Source organism: Canis lupus, chromosome 6 (genome assembly GCF_003254725.2).
Source record: "Canis lupus dingo isolate Sandy chromosome 6, ASM325472v2, whole genome shotgun sequence".
NCBI classification, from domain to species: Eukaryota; Metazoa; Chordata; class Mammalia; order Carnivora; family Canidae; genus Canis; species Canis lupus.
This window is the reverse complement of record NC_064248.1, coordinates 7,363,176-7,385,448: the sequence shown is the minus strand read 5'-3', so window position 1 is coordinate 7,385,448 and position 22,273 is coordinate 7,363,176. Positions and strand designations below refer to the sequence as shown.

Below are 22,273 nucleotides of genomic sequence, written 5' to 3'. Positions count from 1 at the left end.
AAATCTCCAACACTGTCAAACGTCCTGGGGGACAAAATCACCCCCAGTTGAGAACCCCTGGGTGAGAAGGACAGGGCATGGCTCTGGGAGGAAGCTGGTGATCCCATTCTCAGTAATATTGATCAAAACCCACAAAAAACCTACACATGAGCATAATAAGAGAGTGAAATTACCTGCGTAACTAGGTCACGCAGATAGTGCAGTGAAGGCAGAAGTCATCACTAGGCCCTCTTTATCAGCACACACACTAATTCCACGCCAGCCTGTCTGCAAGACCCTCTAATCACTGCAGGTGGAAGCAGGCATTTGAGGTTTGGGAAACAAGGGGGAAGGGGCTATGAGGGCCTATGCACTCTGCTCTTGAGGCACTCCCTACCAGTGAGAGGTACATCTCATACTGTAGTACCTGGTACCACTCATGGCACCTGCCTCCCAAATGAGTGCATTTCAGGGACAGAATGAAGCTCTGAGAGTCATTCCTATATACAACCCCAACACAGGCACTCTGACACATATTAGAGACAAGAAGTATCTTACCAGTGTCCTGGCGGAACTGGGTCCAGCTGGGGAGGTCAATGATATAAGGCGCCAGCGAGGGGTCAGCTTGGCCTAAGGGGATGCTGTGGGCCAGGCTCCCCAGCCCGAAGCGCTGGCCTTTCTGCTGGACAAACTGCTGCTCAATGTAGCTGCAGACGGTGGCACTGTAGGGATGCCAGGTGCCCAGCCCATCCTGCCATTCCCACACAGCCACTGCCACGGGACTGGTGTACACCTGAGCCAGGGAAGGGCTTGGGGCCATGGCCATCTTCCCCAAGATTCCCTCTTCTTTCCCAAATGCTTTCAGACCACTCTGGGTTGGAGTCTCAGGATCATTGCCCAGTGCTTCCAGCAGACCTGTAAATAGGACAAACAGTTAACAACACACATAGTGTCCCTGAGAGTCAGCCTGAGAGCAGGGAGAGAAAAATGCTACTTTTTCACAATAATTTTTTCTTCTAATACCTTAAAAACATGGTGAATCAATACCTGATCCTGTTTATTTGCTCAGGCAGCGAGGAAGAATTCAGTCAATCAAGCATCCTACCTGCCTCTGCAAATGTTCAGGGAGATTGAGTGGAGTGAATTTCGGGTGCTAATCATCAGCCCAGCTTATTTTTACCAATCATTTCCCTCTGACCTAACTAGTGAGTGTATAGTGTATCCTTTTATCCTGTGTTTTCCTTTTTTTTGTTTTTTTTTTGAGATTTTATTTATTTATTTATGAGAGATTGGGGGGGGGGGGCAGAGACACAAGCAGAGGGAAAAGCAGGCTCCACGCAGAGAGTCTGACATGGGACTCGATCCCGGGTCTCCAGGATCAGGCCCTGGGCTGAAGGTGGCTCTAAATCACTGAGCCACCCGGGCTGCCCTATCCTGTGTTTTCATGAGTAATCCCAAATCCCTTACTTACACTGTTTGGTGAAGACTACTGTTTCCAAAACAGGTTTGTTTGTGAGATACCTGTTATGCTACAGATTGGAAAAACGTTTGTCTCACAAAAGATTGGGGGCTCAAGGACACCCAAAGGCTCAGTGGCAGAACTGAGACTCAAAGCACAGTCCTAACTCCGCCCAGGTCTCCAGGCTGCCCCAGTAGGCATCATTAGCCATGAAGGGTACCCTAAACATTAAAATCTCACAGCTGCTGAAGCCCAGCCTCTCCGCACCATAGTCTGGGTCTTGCTGACCACTGGTCAGGCCCAGAGGGTTTATACTCATCTCCTGAGACACTCTTCTCCCAGCTATCCCAGCCCATCCTGTTCCCTTGTCAACTCTACTCAGACTTGAGGCCTAGCCTATGTGGTGCAGGAAGGCTTTCCCTAGCCACCCGTCATGTGAGCTTCTCCCTTGCAGCAGTGTCCAGAACTCTGATGTCTATAGACATGTTCCAGATCATATTGCCTCTCCAGACAGCAGCAAGCCGAGGCATCTGCCTTGTCCACAGTCGTACTGCCAGCCCCAGCAGAGGCCTTGTCATGACCTAAGTGCCCTATACATATTAGTTCAAAATACAGCTAAATGGAAAGTAGCCTGCAGCTGTTTGAAGAACACGGTACCGTGTCAGGGCCCCAGAGTGCAAGAGGAACAGGACCAATTTAGTGACAAATACCAAATATACTTGTCTCGTGTATGACTAATAGATGGACAAGGTGGTACTTCCACTTTATGATAAGGCTCAAAAGAGGTCAAGATCTTATTGAAGGGCACACAAATACTGCTAAGTGACAGCAGAGGCAAACCCAGATCAACTCAGCTCTAATGTCCATTTCTTGGACAGGAAAGCTCAACCTGACTCTACATTGGGCTCCACTTACAAACCCTGCTGAGAAAGGAGGGAGGAGAAAAGAGACCCCCATCCCAAGCCCCAAGCACTCTCAGCTGTTACAGCACATCCACCCAGGGTTCCCAGTCACACTATCTGTTCTGATTCTTACACAAACCCCTCACACACACATTGAACTGTCTCCGCATTTTGCAAGTGAGGAAACCAAGGCCCAGGGAGTGGCCGTGACTTGGTTACACAGCTGGTAATAGGCTGGGACCCTGGGCTCTCACTGCTGTCCCTGAGACAGCTCTGCACCATCAAGGTTTCGAGAAGGCTCCAAACCCCTGCTCCGCAAAGCAGGCTGATCTGGAGTGGTGTGTGAAAATGACAGGCATGGGCTTATTCTACTCACTGTATCATCTTGACGAAGGTACCTAAGCTCTCCAAGTTTGCTTTCTCCCACCTGAAAATGATGATACCAACATCTGTTCTCAGTGAACAAAGCACTCCGCAAAGCACTAGGCACCCAGTGCATATCTTCCAAGCCTGTCCCCTCCCTCCCTTTCTCTGCCCTCCTCCCCCCCCACCCCCCACCCCCCACTCCCCCCACCCTGTCTGCCTGCCACACTAGGACCTCTGTCCCCACCCCTCAAGTCTGGGTGAGGAGTGGTGGCCCAGGGTAGCACTGAGCTACACAGCATGAGAATGTGGGCAATGGATGAGTCAGGCCTACAAGAACTCGGAGCACACCTGGGGGTGCCAGGGCTGCCAGTGAGCTGCCGACTGCTCCAACAAAAGCACACATCACACTCTGGAGGATCAGACCTGGGATGCCCTTGGGCTGGCTGGCTTATTAGCTCAGTGACTGCAATTAGAAGTCTCTATAACCACATCCAGGTACAAATCACAGGACTGGTTTCAGAGCCAATTAATCCTGAGCCCAGACTTTCCTTCTGGCACCTCCTGGCAGGCATCACTCATCTCTCAGGCAGCGGTGGCCTGCCATATATTAGAACACCTGGTATGTTCCAGCATGTCCGCACATCCTCAGATGAACCAACTCGCAGAACTCTGCCAAACAGCTTGAGAGATATGGGCTAGAGCTGCAGCTGAAGTTTTTCATGCAAGTGTTTGGCCTCCACACACCAAGGGCCCACCTTCATCCAGGCACTGTTGGGGTACTAGAGACCCAGAGATGAAGAAGACATGGCACACAGCCACTGTCCCTCCCTCATACCATTGTCCCCACCTTACGTCCAGCCACAACAAATTCTAGCAAGTGCCAGAACATTCAAAGCCATTCCCTACCACCTTTGAGCTGTTGATCCTGCTGCTACATGTGTCCAGACTCTAGTCCTCTCTCCACCAAAGAACCCAAGGAAACATGCCCATCTTTCTAGAACCAGCCAAAGCACCCCCTCTCCTGAGCCCTCTGACCAACACCCTCACCCGAAAAGTGCTGACTCCATCCACCTTCTTGGCCTAGTCCACTTAATCTGAACACAAATGACTGCATTTATTGGTTTCAGGGTCTGTCTCCCCATGGGAACAGGAACTCCCTGAGGGAGAGCTACAGCTGTCCTAGGGCTGGGGCTTCAGCTCTTCAAATGCCTAATATCCCAAAAGGTCTGAAACTCCAGCAGACAAGAGAGGGAGAGAGAGAACCTTCTGCTCCAGGGGACTTAGGGCACATTTGAAGCAATGCCCAGAAACACCCACTGGTGTTCCACTTGAACGCAGCAATTATGCACATATAAGGGCCGTGTCAAGGCACCCGTTCTCTACAACTACTTCAGCCATCATGAAGCTGTAGTTCAAAAACCTAATTTGTTTCAGCTCCTAATGACAGGAGCTATTGAAGGTGTTCTTAATTATGAAAATAATTACTATAATTGGCCATGGAAAAAAGCCTCAATCTGGAAGTAACCTAAACATCTATATAAGGGAATTGTTGTTTTTTTAAAGATTTATTTATTTATTCATGAGAGACACAGACTGAGAGAGAGAGGCAGAGACACGGGCAGAAGGAAAAGCAGGCTCCTTGCAGGGAGCCCAATGTGGGACTCGATCCCAGATCCTGGGATCATGACCTGAGCTGAAGGCAGGTGCCCAACTGCTGAGCCATCCAAGCATCGCTACATAAGGGAATTCTTAAAGAAGCTACAGGATATTCTAATGATGGAATAGGAGTCTCGAAAGATGTTTACAAACGGCCTATGGACCTATGACTGCTTACAACACATACAACATACAAGATATGGAACTGCACCTGCTCTGCTGTCAGGCAGGACAGTGTGCTGTTCACTGGGCACCGACTGTGGGGTGCTCTGGTCCTCTAGGTTTGCTCAACCTCAATTGCCCTTGAAGGTAAGGATTGTCCCCATTTTACAGGCAAGAGAACTGTAAAATAAAACTCTGAATTAAGAATTGGGGCACCGGGGACCCCTGGGTGGCGCAGCGGTTTGGCGCCTGCCTTTGGCCCAGGGCGCGATCCTGGAGACCCGGGATCGAATCCCACATCAGGCTCCCGGTGCATGGAGCCTGCTTCTCCCTCTGCCTATGTCTCTGCCTCTCTCTCTCTCTGTGTGACTATCATAAATAAATAAAAATTAAAAAAAAAAATTAAAAAAAAAAAAAAAGAATTGGGGCACCTGGTTGGCTCAGTCAGAAGAGTATGTGACGCCTGATCTCAGGGTTGTGAGTTCGAGATCCATGCTGGGTGCAGAGATTACTAAAAATAAACAAACTTAAAAAAAATGATCTGGAAGGAAGGGGGGGGAAGCTGCAAGGAACAACTCTGAAATTTTAATAGGAGTGACAGAATTATGGTTTTGTTTTTTTACCTCTTTCTGTACCTGCAAATGTTCCACAAGGTCATAATATTAAGTCGTAGGATGAGCCCAAAGTTACTTTCTAAAAAACATCAACAACTTAGACCATGAGAAAAATCGTCCCCACTTCCCTCTGCATTCTCTTGCTGGATTTAGCTACAAATCCTGTCCACAGTGCTGCACTGTGAGGCACAGGTGGTTGCTGCTATTCTACTAGGGAGGCGTTTTCACACAAAAGAAAAAAAAGCTACATGCGTCCCAGAGTCTTTCTATCCACAGAGGATTTAGAAGAGCTTTAGAACAAGATCAAGCTGGCACAAGAATCTGAGCAAAAATCATCTTGCCTAATTGTGGGCCTCAGGGTGTGTGAACCACACAAGCAGATCCCCACAACAGCTGCAGCGGCTGGGGAGAGAGTCCGATGCGGTTTTTAGGGCAGTGCTCAAGCTGGGTGATTGTCACCTTGCCAATACATGAGGACTGATTCATCCCTCCAAAGCCCACCGAAACATGTACCAGCTTCGCACAGGCCTGGGCTCAGAGGTTCACCATTCCGTCCACACAGGGATTGTGGCTGGCCCCCACCGTCTGCTATCCTGAGGGGGAGATGGAGATGGAGACAGCTGTCAGAATCCCCCTCGGCTCAGGTCACACACAGGTGTGCTGCACCCTCAGGTGACTTTGGGACAGTCACCTCCCCTTCTGTAGGCTCTACCACTCAGGCAGTTGGATGGGCAGCGGAACCTGTTTGCAAATGGGACCACAGGCCGCCCTGATATGTAAAATGCAGGAACGTGGGGTGCTCTTTCTGACACAAAAATGGCCTCGTGCCTACAAGCCTCTCCTGAGGCTCAGGATGCTTTTCTGCAGAATAGAGAGTTCTGAGGAGCATGGACAGGAACGCAGTGAGCCCAGGCCTATTTCCTAAGCCGCCTCTCCTTCGGGGCCTTTCCAAGAAGCTCAGCCTGAAACTCCACACCCACCAGCTGACACAAGGAACGTGACCTTCCTAGACCTCGAGACCGTGCAGCCTGCCACCAGGGCCCTGTCAAGATGCCTTCCCACAGACCTGGGAAAGGCCAATCTTGCACACAAACACAGCAAAGAAATGTTCTACTGGACTAGAAACATTTTTAATGCAAATTAAAGACAACGGAACATTATTTTTTTGCCTATCAAAATAGTTAAAGACCAACAAAAAAAACCCAAAGCAAAACAAAGCTTAATTTCAATACTTGGTGCTGGAAGGAGTACACGGAGTCCTCCTACCCCTGGGAAGGCTAAACCCTTTCCAGCAAAGTGTGATAATATGTATGGAGTGGTTTAGAAATGTTTACTTGCTTTGACCCAATAATCAATCTAAACAGATTATAGAAAATCTTTGATGTAAAGATATTTACCATAGCACTATTCTGACAGTTAAAAGAGAAGCACAGAGAAAACTCAACAGAAACCTCCCAAAGTGTTCACATTGGCTGCCTTTGACTAGAAGAGGCCTTATGGAAGAGGCCTTTGGTTCTACTTCCTCACATACCTCAACTCTTTACATTTTCTAAAGTGAGAAAGTATTATTTCTATTATCAGCAAGCAACACATCGCTTTAAAATGCCCAACACTTTTAAAAGACCACAAATATAAACCAAACCACTACCACCACCATGATTTAACATCATTACTTTAAATGGCTGCTATCTCTGTGGGGTTTTGCAAACAAGAGACCTCATCAAAGTACCATGGCACTTCTTTTGCCAACACACATCCCCATCTCTGAGTTCCAAGAAAAGGCATACAACGGGGCAGCCCGGGTGGCTCAGTGGTTTAGTGCCGCCTTCAGCCCAGGGTGTGATTCTGGAGACCCGGGATCGAGTCCCATGTCGGGCTTTCTGCGTGGAGCCTGCTTCTCCCTCTGCCTGTGTCTCTGCACCTCTCTTTCTCTCTGTGTCTCTCATGAGTAAATAAATAAAATCTTTAAAAAATAAATAAATGTTAAAATTTTTTTAAAAATTAAAAAAAAGAAAAGGCATACAATGGACTACCCACAGGGCACCTGGGTGGCTCAGTGGTTGAGTGTCGCCTTTGGCTCAGGTCATGATCCCGGGGTCCTGGGATCAAGTCCCGCTTCAGGCTCCCCTCTGCTTCTCCCTCTGCCTATGTCTCTCATGAATAAAATTTTTTAAAAACAAAACAAAAACAGACCATCCACAGACCTGAACTACTGCAATAGGTAGACACTGTAAGATGAGGCTTTTATCTTGAAAACAGATGGCTAGGGGATCCCTGGGTGGCTCAGCAGATTGGTGCCTGCCTTCAGCCCAGGGCATGATTCTGGAGTCCCGGGATCGAGTTCCGCATCGGGCTCCCTGCATGGAGCCTACTTCTCCCTCTGCCTATGTCTCTGCCTCTCTTTCTCTCTCTGTCTCTCATGAATGAATAAAATCTTTAAAAATAAAACAAACAAACAAACAAAAACCAGATGGCTAAAGACAGGGCCAGCCAAAACTTACTAAGTTTCTGAAAGATGGAGGACACTAATACATAATCTGCCCCTCACACTCAGGCTGCTGGAAGGGAAGTGACAACTCCTCTACTAGCGGGGGCCTGCCTAAGCCCTCCAGGGGCAGGTCAGAGCAGAATCTTCCCAGTAGGCCTCAGAAAGCCACAGGGTGGGGCGCCTGGGTGGCTCAGGCAATTGAGCGTCCAACTCTTGATTTCAGCTCAGGTCATGATCTCAGGGCTGTGAGACTGCGCCGCGCCTCAGGCTCTGTAGTGAAGCGCGTGGAACCTTCTTGGGATTCTCCTGGTCCTTCTCCCTTTGCCCCTCCCCCTGCTCGTGCTCTCAATAAATAAATAAATAAAAAAGCAAGCCCAGGGTAGCCAGGGGGCAGGCCCTAGTAATCTTTGATTCCCTGTAGGCAACCTCCTCCACCAGCACTGAGAACCTGCCATGCCAGCTCCTTCTCTGCCAGGAGCAATGTGGCCACTGGCAGCTAGTCAGGACACAGCCCTGATCCCCAGGCCTACACAGGGGGTCAAAATGGGGCAGCAGTAAAAGCAGTGGCAGGACTAACAGTGATGGCCACCAACCTAAGCTTACAAGGCACCAGGCACTAAGCACCTTACACGGGTTCTTATTTAAGCCTTGTGGTACTGGGCGCCAGTCTTGACTTTACAGATGAGGACAGGAGGCAAAAGAAGATAAGCAACCTGCCCAAGAATCCACAGGAATAAGGAATCCCAAATCATTTCCAGACCCACTGAGACAGAAGAGGTATGCTCATGCTGGACACGTCGGCCTGCCAGGTGTGTTTTTCCTGGCCTAGACAGTTTTCAGGGGTTTCTTTTTGTTGTTGTTGTTGTTAAATGAGTTATTGTTTAAAATTGGAATATTCACCATTTAAAAAAAAATCCAGATTTTCAGCTTCTGGAAAGTAGAAAAGTTGGCAACACTTACAGTGCTGACCTAGATTCATAACCCATCCAGCAATAACTAGTTGAACCACTGTGGTGGCTGGGACACACTCATCAGGTTACCACAGTTACCACAACTTATCATGGCAGAACTCAGCAAACTTTTCCTCTAAAGGGCCAAAGAGTACATATTTTAGGCTTTGCAAAACAAAGGGGGTCTGTTGTATTGATGTAACCCTGTCACGATAGTGTGAAAACGGCCACAGATAACGTGCAAACTGGAGTGTTTAGTTTACAGCGTCCCCAACATCTTATCACCATGCTTCCACTGTCCTGGAGTTGAAAAATACCTCTCTGAACCTATTTCTCTGTCAAGAAGTAGGAAAGTGCCTCTGTCCTCTGCAGACATGTCTTTCCCCAGCACCTGAGGAGGAACTACAGCTTGAGACGCTCTACCCTGTGAAATCTTTCCTATACCCACTCTGCCCACAGGCAGAAGTGGCCACTTCTAACAATCAATATCCATGTAACATCTGAGTGCAATTATCTACCAGGCCCTCCACTAGGGCAGAGGCTCCTTAAAGGCAAGGACTAAGGTCAGGGAAAGATTTTTTTTTTTAAGTATATTTTCTTTTATTTTTTTTTAATTTTTTTTAAAATTTATTTACGATAGTCACACAGAGAGAGAGAGAGAGAGAGAGAGGCAGAGACACAGGCAGAGGGAGAAGCAGGCTCCATGCACCGGGAGTCTGACGTGGGATTCAATCCCGGGTCTCCAGGATCGCGCCCTGGGCCAAAGGCAAGCGCCAAACTTCTGCGCCACCCAGGGATCCCCAGGGAAAGATTTTTTAAACAAGACACAGAACACTGACTACAAAAACAACAACAAAATTCCACTATCTTAAAATTAAGATGATTCTACAAAAGAGATCTTTTTTTTTTTTTAAAGATTTTATTCATTTATTCATAAGAGACAGAGAGGCAGAGACATAAGCGGAGAGAAGCAGGCTCCATGCAGGGACCCCAGGATCACGTCCTGGGCTGAAGGCAGACAACCACTGAGCCACCCAGGCATCCCAAAAGAGGTCTTAAATAAAGTAGAAAGAGTACAATACAAGCTGGAAGAAAATATTCACAATATGAACAAAGGATCAAAATCAAGAATCTACAAAGAACTCTTACAATCAGTAAATAATAAAAAATCGGCAAAAACCATGAACAAATTTTCACAGGAAACACATAGGTCAATGAGCTTATGAAGAGATATTCAACGTCAGGACTCAGGAACACAGAAATCACAATCCCAATGATCCCATTTTATACCCATTCAATTGGCAAAAATAAAGTCTGCCTATGATGAGTGATGGCAAGAATATGGAGCAACTACAAGTCCCATACACTGGTACTAATGGACTGTGAACTGGTACAACCTCTTCAGAAAGTAGTTTAGCTATATCTATGAAAGCTGCACATTTATTTACTCTATAACCCAGCAAAATATCACCCCTAAGTTCAAACCCAAGAAAACCTCTTGCACATGTACTACAGATGTGTATGGAAATGTCTAGAGCAGCAGATTTGCAATAGGAAAAATCTGGAAAACAACTAAGTGCCCATCAGTGGAAAATTAGATGCCTGAACTGTAGTATATTCACTCCATGGATTATTCATCAGTGAAAACAAATGAACTAGATGACATGCAATAATATGGATAAATCTCAGCAATATTTTTTTACTTTCCTTAGAAACACATAGGTACAATATATAAACACAAAGCTAGGGGATGATGGCTATCTCAGGATGGGAGAAAGACCAAATGATTATACATATATTTCCTTCTCAAGCTTTTGCTTCAGGTGATTGGAATGCAAGAGTTTACTACATTCATTAAAAGTCACTTAGAGGGGCATCTACCTTCAGCTTGGGTCATGATCTAGGGGTCCTGGGATCAAATCCTGAGTCCCAAGTCAGGCTCGCTGCTCAGTAGGGAGGCTGCTTCTCCCTCTGCCCCTCCCCCCTTCTCATGCTCACTCTGAGTGTTCTTGCCCTCTCTCAAATAAATAAAATCTTTTATTAAAAAAAAAACTTAGGAGATAAATAAAAGCAAGCCACACATGAATAGTGATTAGTGTGTATTAATCTAGCTCTGTGTTTACCTGAGGTAAAAATTAAACACATCTTACATCACCCGCCAAGCACTAGTCCTGGTACACAGTTTCTGTGGAGGCCATGGCCCCATTCCTGTTGGCTTCTTTGGCACCTTCCCCCAGATGTCTGAAGACAAACTCACCTCCCCCCCCCCTTTTTTTTCTAATATTTTATTTATTTTTTCATGAAAGACACAGAGAGTGGTAGAGACATAGGCAGAGGGAGAAAGAGGCTCTCCGCAGGGAGCCCAATGTGGGACTTGATCCCAGGACCCTGGGATCACAATCTGAGCCAAAGGCAGCTGCTCAACCACTGAGCCACCCAGGCACCCCTCACCTTCCTTCTTAATTCTGCTTTCCCTGGATTCCCTGGCCCCCGGCAGTTAGGAGAAAAACCTGGGTTTCCAGCTCCTCACTTTTCCCCCACAGCCACCACGGCGGCTTGCATTCTCTTCCGTCCTCACCTCCTCAGCCCCTGCTGCCAGCATCCACTTGGGATCTAAGTGCCTCTCACACTGACAAGTATTCTCTCCCAACTGGCTTCTCCAACTCTCTCTCCTGGTTCACCTGAGAGGCGGGTACAATATTGAGCCTCCCAAAGTATACTTTCCGAATACATTTCAAGTTCCTTGGGTTGACACTGAAAGCCCATCACAATCTGGTTCCTCCCTATCAACAGTATTTGCCAGCGTACTTGCCTTCAATACCTTCTTTTTGTCTACACCTGCTTTTCCCCAATCCATTCCCCAAAAGAGTTTAAGTGACAACTGCTACCCCTACATACATCCAGCCACCCCCCCCCACCCCCCGCCATGCCTCAGCTCTATGAAGAATCCCACCCATCTGGCCACACATCCTCATCTAACCCATACTTTCAAGACTCAAATTTTTTTAAAGATTTTATTTATTTGAAAGAAAGACTGAGCAAGAGAGTACGCACAAGCATGGGTGAGGGGGAGAGAAGCAGACTCCCCAGTAAGCAATCCTGGGACCCCGGGATCATGATCTGAGTCAAAGGCAGATGCTCAACAGACTGGGCCACTCAGACTTCCTTTCAAGACCCAATTTAAACGTACTTCCATGATGCCTCGAGATGCCCAACTGAAAGAAAACACCCTCTTCTCAACTTCCACAGCACTTGCCTGCCCTTTACAGTTCTCTATGTCCATTCTATCTCTTCAAGGAGACTATGAAGAAACTGAGGGCAACATCTATGTCTAACTCTTCCTCTATCAAAAGCTGGCATGGTGTAAAGAAACAGTCACAAAGAGAATAATCCAGTCTAATCCATTCATACTTTCTAGCCAGTGTGCTCATGTAAAATGCCCTCATGGAATTCTGCTAAAATCCTGCTTCCCAGAGCCTTAGTGCGGCCCACAAAACCATCCACACTTTCCCTCTGCCTACCTAACCAGCCTCCTCCACCTCACACCCATCCCTGTTGCTCTAGCCACATAGAGCTACTTACATTGGCCCATGCGTACCAGGTAACTTCTGGACTCTGCAGATGCCCACTCCTCTGCCAGGCTTCTGCTCTCCTTTTCAAGTCCTTCACAACTCAGCTCAATTATGTTCTTCTAGAAGCTTGCTGACCTTCCCTCCTATCCCTTCCTGGACAGCCCCTGGTCGAGGGGCTGGGGCTCTGCCCTGTGATTCCTCCCACCTCAACACATAGCACACCAACAACTCCTTGCCACTGTCTAGGGTCTGTCTAGGAACGGACAGTCCATTCCACCAAATGATGAGCTCCCAGGTGACAGAGCTCTTCTCACTCATCACTGTGCCCCACCATTGAGCATGGGGCTTGACACAAAGAAGGCACCCAGTTTTGTGCGGGCAACAAAAGAAATAAAATTTCCAGCTCAGATGCAGAAATCATGACTTGTGTCCTTCACCCCATAAAGCATGTCTTAAGTGAAAACCATGTGTAAAGCATCCTCTAAGCCTGGTTAAACAGAAGAAGCCCTTGGCAAGAAAGCACTTGACTTTATTTGAGACAGTTGGCAATCAACAATCAACTCCCAAGGCTGACTTTCATCCGGGAGACCTCAAATTTCACCCTCCCCAGTCTCCACCTCCTCTACTGAAAACCAGATCCAGAAGGCAGCAATGTGAAGTCCCTGTCACTCTTACCTTTTCTCTCTGGAGAGCTGGCACAAACTGTCCCTTCTTGACAGAGACACTAGATCCTTAGGAGGAATGACTTGTTTGAGTTCCCATCTTGATATAAAATGCAAACAACAAAAACCGAGCAAATCGGAAAGCCTTGCTGACTCAGCAACACAAATTCCAGGGCACCTTTGCCAACAAGGAAAAAGATGATCAGGTTTTAAATTGAGAAACAGCAGTCAGTGAAAACGAATGCACAGATGTTGGGTCTGTGCGCTGCGGCCGGGGACTGGAAACCACCAGATTTATTTTTCAACAGCCTGGGCAGGACAGAAGGTACAACAGTCTCCCTCTACCCACTCAATAATCAAGGGGATGGTGGAAACACACACACACACACACCTCAGCTCTTTCACGGAAAGGCCTAAATGGGCTTCCTAAGTCAGTCTGCAGTGTAAGAATCCAGGAGATTAACACACCAGAGAAGGTAAAAGTTTGGCCAAGGTCACGCAGCAAATGAGTAAGAGGCCCAGTTATAGTTACCGTGAGGGTAAAGCCCGATTTTGGCTACCACAACGTCGACCTTCTAGAACTCTAGAGGATAGCAGGCAGAAGTATTCTTGAATTAATTCTTAACGGTCCGGGAGCCTGTGCGTGCACACACTATTTCCACTGTTACTGGCACTTAGGGAAGTGGAACCAGTGTGGAAGGGAGCAGCTGGTTGGAGGGGAGGGGAGCGGAGTGGGCGACAGGGCAGGTTCAGAAAAATAAAAAAAAAGTCGTCTAAATCCTCTCCGACGTACATTACGCAACCCTCAAAAGGAACCCAGGGCCCCCAGGAAACCGGAGTTTCCCGGAGGGCGACCCCTACCTGAGGCAGGGAAGCAGAGTTTGGGGGCAAACTCTTTCAAAAAGTACAGCCCCGGGCTGCAGCAAGTCGTCCGCCCGAAGCCAGAACCCAGGAGAATCGACCCCGCGAGCCCCGGAGCCCAGTGACGGGATCTCCAGCGCCTCCGCCCGCCCCTGTGGGAAGGGGTGTCCTCCTCGCCACGGCCCCGAACTCCCGGGGTCTGCGCCCCTCCCCCTGCCAGCCCTTCGGCTCCCACCCGGCGCTCACCCTCGCACCCAGACCCGTCCCAAAGCTGCCAGCGCGCCCGATTCTCCCAGCTCCCGCCTCCGGCGGCCGCGGCCCCGGGCCAGCCCCGCGGCGGGTCCTCCCAGTCCCCCCGGACCTCACCACGGGGCTCTTCCCCGGCCCGGCCCGGCCCTCCCTCAGTCCCACGCCCGCCCCCTTCCGGTCCCAGTTCGGCTCAGTCCCCCCCGCGTCCCCGGGACCCCAGCCCTGGCGACGGGCAGGTGGCCCGCCCGCCCCTCTCACCGAGGCTGAGGAAGACGAGGGGGCCGGGTGAGGGCACCGCCGCGCTGGGGCTGCAGCTCGGGCCGGCCTGGGCACCGCTCCGGCTGAAGCTCCGACTCTGAGGAGGCAGCCAGAGTGAAACTCGGCGTCGCAGCTTCCTAGCTCTCCAGTGCGCATGCCCAGGTCGCGGGGTCTTCTGGGAAATGTAGTTCCATGTGTTGGGGGCGGGGCGGGACCCAATCCCACGCGCACCGGTTCAGGTGTATCTATTCTTCCTTCTTGGTCTGTTCACTCACTGACTTACTCCTTCATTAACTTACTGACTCATTTTAGATAGTCATTACCCGTACACATGTGGTGCCATGCCCCGTGCTGGGTCCTGAGGCTCCAAACGTGAGTCAGAAACTTGGTTTCTCTGCTGGGAGAAGTTCATATCTGCTTGGGCAGACAGACACTCAAACACATAATTACAGTACAGTGGGATAAATGTGACTTTAAGCACAGGAGTTGGAGCACAGAGGGTGTGGTTCATTTGGAGGAGGTGTCAGGGAGACATCACAAAGGGGTGGGACGCCTGAGTTGGATTTTGAAGCACACACGAGGGTTTGCCAGATGAAGTACAGGGAAGCTCCTGCAAAGGAAGAGAGATGTGAAAGTGCTTGATGCATTCAGGAAGCAGTGAAACGTTCCCTGTAGCCAGGGCAGGAGGGTACACAGAGGGGCTGAGGACAGAGGAAATAGATTAGGGTGTGTCAGGATATGAGTGTGGGGACCAGGCTGGGTAAGATTATGAATGTCTTTAAATACTATGCATTTCTTTTTGCCACTAAGGCCAAAAGAAAGATTCAAACAAAGGAATGATACCCTGTGTGATAGGTGGAGGACACGTTTAAGGAACAAAGGAGTAGGGAGACCAGTTTGGAGGCTCTTGCTATAGTCATATATATATATATATATAATCTTTTTTTTAAAAAAGATTTTACTTATTCATAGAGGGAGAGGCAGAGACACAGGCAGAGGGAGAAGCAGGCTCCATGCAGAGAGCCTGACGTGGGACTCGATCCAGGGTCTCCAGGATCATGCCCTGCCTGAGCTGCAGGCAGCACTAAACCGCTGCGCCACCGGGGCTGCCCATATATATCAGATCTTGATATAGTCTGAACTATATCTATAGTTCAGATAGAAGGTCTGAACCAGGGGCACCTGGGTGTCTCAGTGGTTAAGCATCTGCCTTTGGCTCAGGTTGTGATGGCGGGGGTGGGGGGAGGGGGTGTGTGTCCTGAGATCAAATTCCCCATCAGGCTCCCCATAGGGAGCCTGCTTCTCCCTCTGCCTCTCTCTGTCTCTCATGAATAAATAAATAAAATCTTTTTTTTAAAAAAAAAAAAGGTCTGAACTAGGTCGGTGACTACTCTTCTGGGATCACAGACCTCCTTCACAAAGATAAATAGATCTATTCCTAAAACATGCTCAGATAGAAATGTTCACACACGTGTACATACATGTCACATATACAATCTTGCACACAGTTCCAGGGGGTTAAGAGGTCTCTGAATCTTGGCCTCTAGTTGAGTATCTTTACATAATCTAATGTCACTCATACTTCATCAGGGATTTAAGGAAAAGATACCTCTCCACACCCCGCCCCCATCATTCAGTTGAAAACTTTATTTTATAGAAAAGGGAGCTGAGGCTCAGAGGGGAGACTAATCCACCCAAAGTCAATGAAGCAGAGGAAGGAGTGCCTGTGGCAGGCCCACTTCTGGGACCCTAGTTTAGGACTCGACTCTGTGATCCAGGACCTGACTTGGAGGATATAGGCGTTGAGCCTGGGGAAGCACTAAAGTCGGGTTCTCCCAATAATGCCAGTCCTCTTTCCAGAAATGAGGGAGTGACTTTCTACCTGTGATTTATACTAGGTAACTGTATTGGCTACAGCTTAGGATGGGGACATTTCCCTTCCTAGAATCTCAATGTTCTCAGCCAAAACCACCTACAACATTTCTAAAGCACCTAGTATGTGCCAAGCACTTGTCATGCATCACCTCACAGGAAATCCCCTCAATGAGGTAGGTACTAGCATCATCCTCATTTTTTAAAAAGTAGGCTCCATGCCCAATGTGAGGCTTAAACTTATAACCCTGAGATCAGGAGTCACATGTCCTACTGAATGAGCAAGCCAGGAGCCTCCTCATTATCCTCATTTTAAAGATAGGGACACTAAGACAGTTTAAGTGATGTGTCTAAGATCATACAGCTGGCAACTGGCAGCACTGGTCTTTAAATAAAGGTGGTGTCTGGGACACCTGGGTGGCTCAAGTAGCTTAAACCATCTGCCTTTGGCTCAGGTCATGATCCCACGATTGAGGGATTGAGGCTCCTTGTTCAGCCAGGAGCGTGCTTCTCCCTCTCCTTCTGCTGCTCCTCCTGCTTGTACGCGCGCGCTCTCTCTCTCTCTGACAAATAGCTAAATAAAATCTTAGAGAAAAAAAAAAATCAGGGCATCCCGCGTGGCTCGGCGGTTTAGCACCGCCTTCAGCCCAGGGCCTGATCCTGGAGACACGGAATCGAGTCCCACGTCAAGCTCCCTGCATAGAGCCTGCTTCTCCCTCTGCCTGTGTCTCTGCCTCTCTCTCTGCCTCTCAGGAATAAATAAATAAAATCTTAAAAAAAAAAAAAATCAAAGTGTTGTCTAACTCCAGACTTAAGCAGCCCCATATGACTGACCTCGTGGTGGCGGTGGGTGGGGGGAGGGTGGTGCAAATGAAATGATCTGAAGCATTAGAAAAGCCTTTCAACACTCAAAAGGTATGTTTTGTTTTGTTTTTTTAAGATTTATTTCTTTATTTGACACAAAGAGAGCACAAACAGGGGGAGTGGCAGGCAGAGGGAGAAGGAGACTCCCCACTGAGCAGGGAGCCCCATGTGGAGCTCAATCTCAGGACCCCAGGATCATGACCTGAGCCAAAGGCAGACATTTAACCAACTGAGCCACCCACATGCCCCCAAAAGGTATTTTCTTAAGTGCTTCCTTTTTCTTTAGTGAAATGCTTAAATGATAGTTATTTTCCCAAAATCCCACTGCACACACACCTACAGGTTCAAACAGAACAATGGTGGCAGGCTGGGCTGGAAAGGCTCTAGAACCTAGGCCCTGGAAAGGGGAGGACATCTAGGCCCAGAGAGCAGGAGGAACTGGAGCTCGGAGGGGGCTTGATGGGGCTGCCCAGGTTGGGGACAAATGTGGGGAGCCAGGGGGAAGGCCAGGGTGGTAAAGCTTCACAGAGGCAGGAAAGGGACACAGCCTGGAAGTCTGTATGCATGGACAGGCTTCCCATGAGGTAGAGGTCACTAGAAGGCAGGGTTGGTGGGGGCTGTTATGTTTTCAGTCATAAGTTGAGTGTGAGGTAGGGAGGCAGGCAAAAACAGCCAGGTGGGAGGCTTTAGAGACATCTGGGTAGAGATAGGGATTTTAGAGTCACAGGCAATGAGATTGAGATCACCTGGAAAGACGACAGAAGATAAAAGGTGAGTCCAGGGCTAAGAACACTGACTTTTAAAGAACAGATGAGACATAGAAGTGTCCGGAAAGGAGGCTGGACTGGGGTGGGGCTGGGGGATGGTGGGGGCGTGGTAGCGCACCCTAGAGGAGCATGATGGCAGAGAGTCAAGGGGAATGTCCCATGAAGGTGGCACTTAGTGGTGACAGATACTTCTGAGAGGCCCAACAAGGTGGTCTGCTAGAAGGGGAGCCTATGCCAGAACCCAGGGTCGTCCCTGCCTCTCAGTTCCAGGCTTTATCATCTTGAAGCCTTGAGGAAGTGCCCCAAACTTCCAACTTAGCTACAGGGAAGCTGTTGGTGACCAGAGTGGTTTCCATTGAGAAGCAGGGGCTGGAGCAATTAGATGGACGTAGGCATCTGTGGTTGTGAAGGTTAGGAGTGCAGTCTAGGAGTGCAGACAGCTCTTCCAAGAACAACCCTAGTGTTCCATGCATTGGGGCAGGGGGTGGAATGCAGAAGAGGTTAAGCCCACATGCATGGAATGAGGCTACTTACATAAGGTTGCCTGTGGCTGTGTAAGTCTGGAAGGACAACTAGCCAACACAGTAACATCTGACGGCAGGATAGCAGGTGATTTTCACTTTCTTTGTGCTTTTCTTGCATCATGTGAGTATGTCCCAATGAATAGTTTCCTTTTTTATAACCTGAAAAGAAAGACTATTTTTATTTGGGAAAAATAAAGAGTTTGGGTCGTGAAAAGAAGCAAAATAGGGCAGCAGCAAGAGGGAGAATATGGGGGGGGGGGCATGGACTTTAAATTTTAGGCAGGAGAGAGAGTGTGTGCTGTGGTCTGAGGCTGCAGCAGGATGTTCCTCAGGAAGCTGGAAATGAGGGAAACTGGGACCTGCCACTTGCAAACTGAACTTTAAGCCAATATGCTTTAGCAAAGGATCCAAAGGATTCGAAGCACTGAGCGCCCAGCAGAGGGGGCTGGTTAAATGACCTTGGAACACTGGTAGAAAGAATGAGGAAGATTCACAGGAGCTAATGGAACAGTGGCCAAGATCTATTGTTAAGTAAAAAAGGAACTTCCAGAGCACAGAGAATGTGCACCTGTTTGTATTGTTGGTTTGAAAAATGTGAGGATGCCCTCCCCTGTATACAAACACACACAGTAGGGCAGGTTAGGTATGCCTGGCACGAAGTCCACCCAGGGGTGAAAGGAGCCACCACATTCCTGGCATTGGCTAGGACAAAATCATCTACCTAGAAGGGGAGCTTTGTTGTTGTTGTTTTTGTTGTTTTTTTTTTTTTTTTTTAACGTCTCAAAGGCTGGAGTTTGTGCTGCCCGAAGGCCTCTGAAGGCTCCCTAGCAACTGAGAATGGATGACGTGACCCACAAAAGAATGTGGCTGTTGGCCACGGAATGAGGATCAATGGTGGCCAAAGAAACGTAATTTTTTTCCCCAGAAGCCCTTACACTCCTCTCCAGGTGCCAGGGTTTACTGCTTCTGAAGGTTCCAATCCTGGAACCAGCCCCAGCTCACCCGAGAGCAGGAAAAGATCAATGTCAATCTGAGAAAAGGCTAGACACAGGGTCCCCAGCATTTCTGCTGAGGGGCTCGAGCACTTTCTGATGTTTTGCTTGGAAAGGCAGATTTTTGTTGCTTAGTACCTCAGCTAATTGGCCTCCATCTGACACTCTGGAGGGACTGATTTGAAGCCACAGCTGCCTTGCTCATTATTTCTGATTAATAGACAGCACCTGGCATCTCTGGGCAACAGTGCCCACTCAGGACCCAGGTGTGAACCACACAGCCAACAAAAGCATGATGGCTTTGTAGCCCCAGGAGTGAAGCCCCTAAAAGTGTTATCTTATGTAAGTCCCGGCCCCTTGGAACATGCTTTGAACTGGCTTGTCCTTTTTGCTGGTTCCCTTGCTGCAAGTCTGAAATAACTGATGTGTACTCACAGTTAATTCATCTGAGAAATTTGTTTTAACACTAGACAATCTCACTCGACCTGTGCCCTCCACCTCAGTTATTTTCATTGTAAATTAATACTCTGGCATCCTGGTTTGGAATCCAGAGTTGCTCAAGAGAGGGCTCCGTTGTGGTGTGTGGACAAGCCAGGCTTCCTTCCTAGCCTGGCTGAGGGTAAGAGGCGGCCCCCTCCCAGAGACAGAGTCATCTTTCTGGTGATATTTAGCCTAGCCTCCCCCTGAAAACTTCCATTATAGTCCCTAGGAGCTGCTTCGAGTCTCTTGCTAAAAATATCTGATAAATCTAATACCCATCGGACGAAAGTGGGAGTTTCGGACACAGGCAAAAAGGTTGCTGGATGTTCTCTAGCAACCTTCCAGATTATCTCGTTCTACAAAAGTCTGCCTTTCCTAGTCTTTGACTAAGGTTTTGTTGTTTGAGGTTTTTTTTAAGTTGTGAGAAAGAGCATGAGCAGGGGGGAGGGAGTGCACAGAGGGGAGGAGAGGTGTGGAGAGAGAGGCAGACTCCCCGCTCAACAGAGAGCCCAGCTAGAGACTCAATACCCAGAGATCAGGACCCAATGGAAAGGCAGATGTGTAACCCACTGAGCCACCCAGATGCCCCTAAGATATTTTGCAATTCTGTATATTGCAGAAAACCAGTAGTAATGCAAATAATTGCAAATGATACTCATCTGTGGAGATACAATTGATTTCTTCTGAAGCCCTTTAGAAGAAGCCAAGTTTGCATCTATCAACCAATTCATTTCTGCATTCCTGATTACCTTCATGAAAGTCTTTGGGGATGCCTGGGTGGCTCAGCGGTTGAGCATCAGCCTTCAGCCCAGGTCATGATGCCGGGGTCCTGGGATCAAGTCCTGCATTAGGTTCCCACAGGGAGCCTGCTTCTCCCTCTGCCTGTGTCTCTGCCTCTCATAAGTAAGTGGATAAAATCTTTTTATATATAAGTATTTGGATCCTCCTTTGAACCAGTTTTACATCTTGTGGTTTCACGCAAGCAGGGAATTAGACCTTGGACACATTTTCCTTTTGTATTTGTGTGATCATGATTTTACTCCCTCTTCCCTGCATTGTCCTTTTTAACAGACTCACCTCCCTGCCCCACTACCAGGAAGCACAAAGGCAAAATTCTAAAAACCCATGAAGAGTTGATCCATCGAGAGTTTCACAGGATGTAATAAGCTGCCCCAAACACCAGAGAAACAGGTGGCTATAAGCAATGGAAATGCAGACAACCCTTAGCTGCTCACCATTTCCCTCACTTCCCCAAACTTCCAGTAACGTCTAGAAGGCAGGACACTCTGCCTTCACTGCTGGAGGCTGCCTCTAGGCCTGTCCAGAACCAGCAGGGGCCACACTCAGGGTCACGTTCTAGTCACACTTCCTCCCCGCGCCAGATCCAGCCACTTCCTGTTCCCACTGAGGACAGCAGAGGTTGAATGAGAGGAGTTCCCAGGATGTCGCAAGCCCCAGAAATAGGAAGGCAAGTAATGGGTGGCCGGTTGTTGCAGGGATGGTCCCCGCCGGTGTGTCCTGGAAGTTGACGTTGCTTATCCAGCACTTCTGTCTGAACACATGCTGGTGGCGGGGAGTGAAAATCCACTTTCCTTCAACAGGTCTTTCTGGCTGGTTTAAGAATTTTGTCACCAGCTGGACCCCAAGACCTGGCCCGACCCCAAGACCTGACTATTAACTGTGCACCTACTGGTACTCAACTTTGACACTTTCCCCTAACCTCTTCTTTCCTACTTATCTCTTTATTCAGGCAGATGAAACCTGAAACCATCCCTCAGGTGATGGGAGAGGCCCAGACCACCCAGACCTTTTGAGTGGAACCTGACTCGCATCTGCGCAGTTGGACCATGGAGTGACCTCTGGAATGAACGCAATCACCTTTACCTCAGGATAGCACTAAAATCTCCACCCAGGGAGGAGTCTCAGCCTCATTTACATAATGTACCAGATAGGTAGAGGCATGCCTTCTTAAGGTGCCTGTGCCACCTTACCCCCCCCCCCTCTACCTAGGAAGACCAGGCTTCCTCATCCATATAGTCATCCTAGCCCTAAACTAAAGGAACCCAACCCATCCACCTTCTTTCTTGGGCAGTCACTGCTTTGGAAGCCATTCCCCGTGATCTCCTTATTTGCTGCAAACGAACCTTTTCTGTGGCCACTCAACCTGATGAGGTGTGACTTCCCAAGGTGCAAACTCATGTTGGTAAGTTACAACTTGACAGGAGACAGATTAACAGGAGAAAATCAGATTTAATTTTGTATATAGGAACCTCTCACACGTGTGGGGTTACCTTTTACTCAAAGGTAAAAATGAGGGGTGCCTGGGTGCCTCAGCTGGTTAAGAGTCGGCCTTCAGGGACGCTGGGGTAGCTCAGTGGCTGAGTGTTTACCTTTGGCTCAGGTTGTGATCCTGGGGATCCTGGAATGGTGTCTCACATTGGGCTCCCTGTGAGGAGTCCGCTTTTCTCTCTGCTTCTGTGACTCTATTAAAAAAAAACAAAACAAAACAAAAAAAAAAACAAAAAAAAAACCTGCCTTCCACTCAGGTCATGTTCTGAGGGTCCTAGGATCAGGCTGAGCAGGGAGCCAGGCTGCT

The 22,273-nt window shown here is 48.5% G+C and overlaps 1 protein-coding gene across 11 annotated transcripts in view; it reads right to left on the bottom strand.

The window, feature by feature from the left end:
• Positions 1-14,662, bottom strand: part of DTX2 (deltex E3 ubiquitin ligase 2) — a 38,714-nt gene extending 24,052 nt beyond the window's left edge. Inside the window, exons 1-4 of one of the 11 annotated variants that reach the window (XM_049111075.1) lie at positions 14,179-14,662; positions 12,824-12,988; positions 2,717-2,767; positions 538-894 (exon numbers count right to left, since the gene is read on the bottom strand). In XM_049111075.1, the coding sequence (XP_048967032.1) occupies positions 538-805 (268 nt within the window). In that variant the 5' untranslated portion in view covers positions 806-894; positions 2,717-2,767; positions 12,824-12,988; positions 14,179-14,662. Of the gene's footprint in view, positions 1-537; positions 895-2,716; positions 2,768-12,823; positions 12,989-13,342; positions 13,574-13,917; positions 14,038-14,178 lie in introns of those variants that run through there. The other 10 variants (XM_025425877.3, XM_035717964.2, XM_035717962.2 and 7 more) reach the window with 10 other exon arrangements.
• Positions 14,663-22,273: the final 7,611 nt, after the last annotated feature.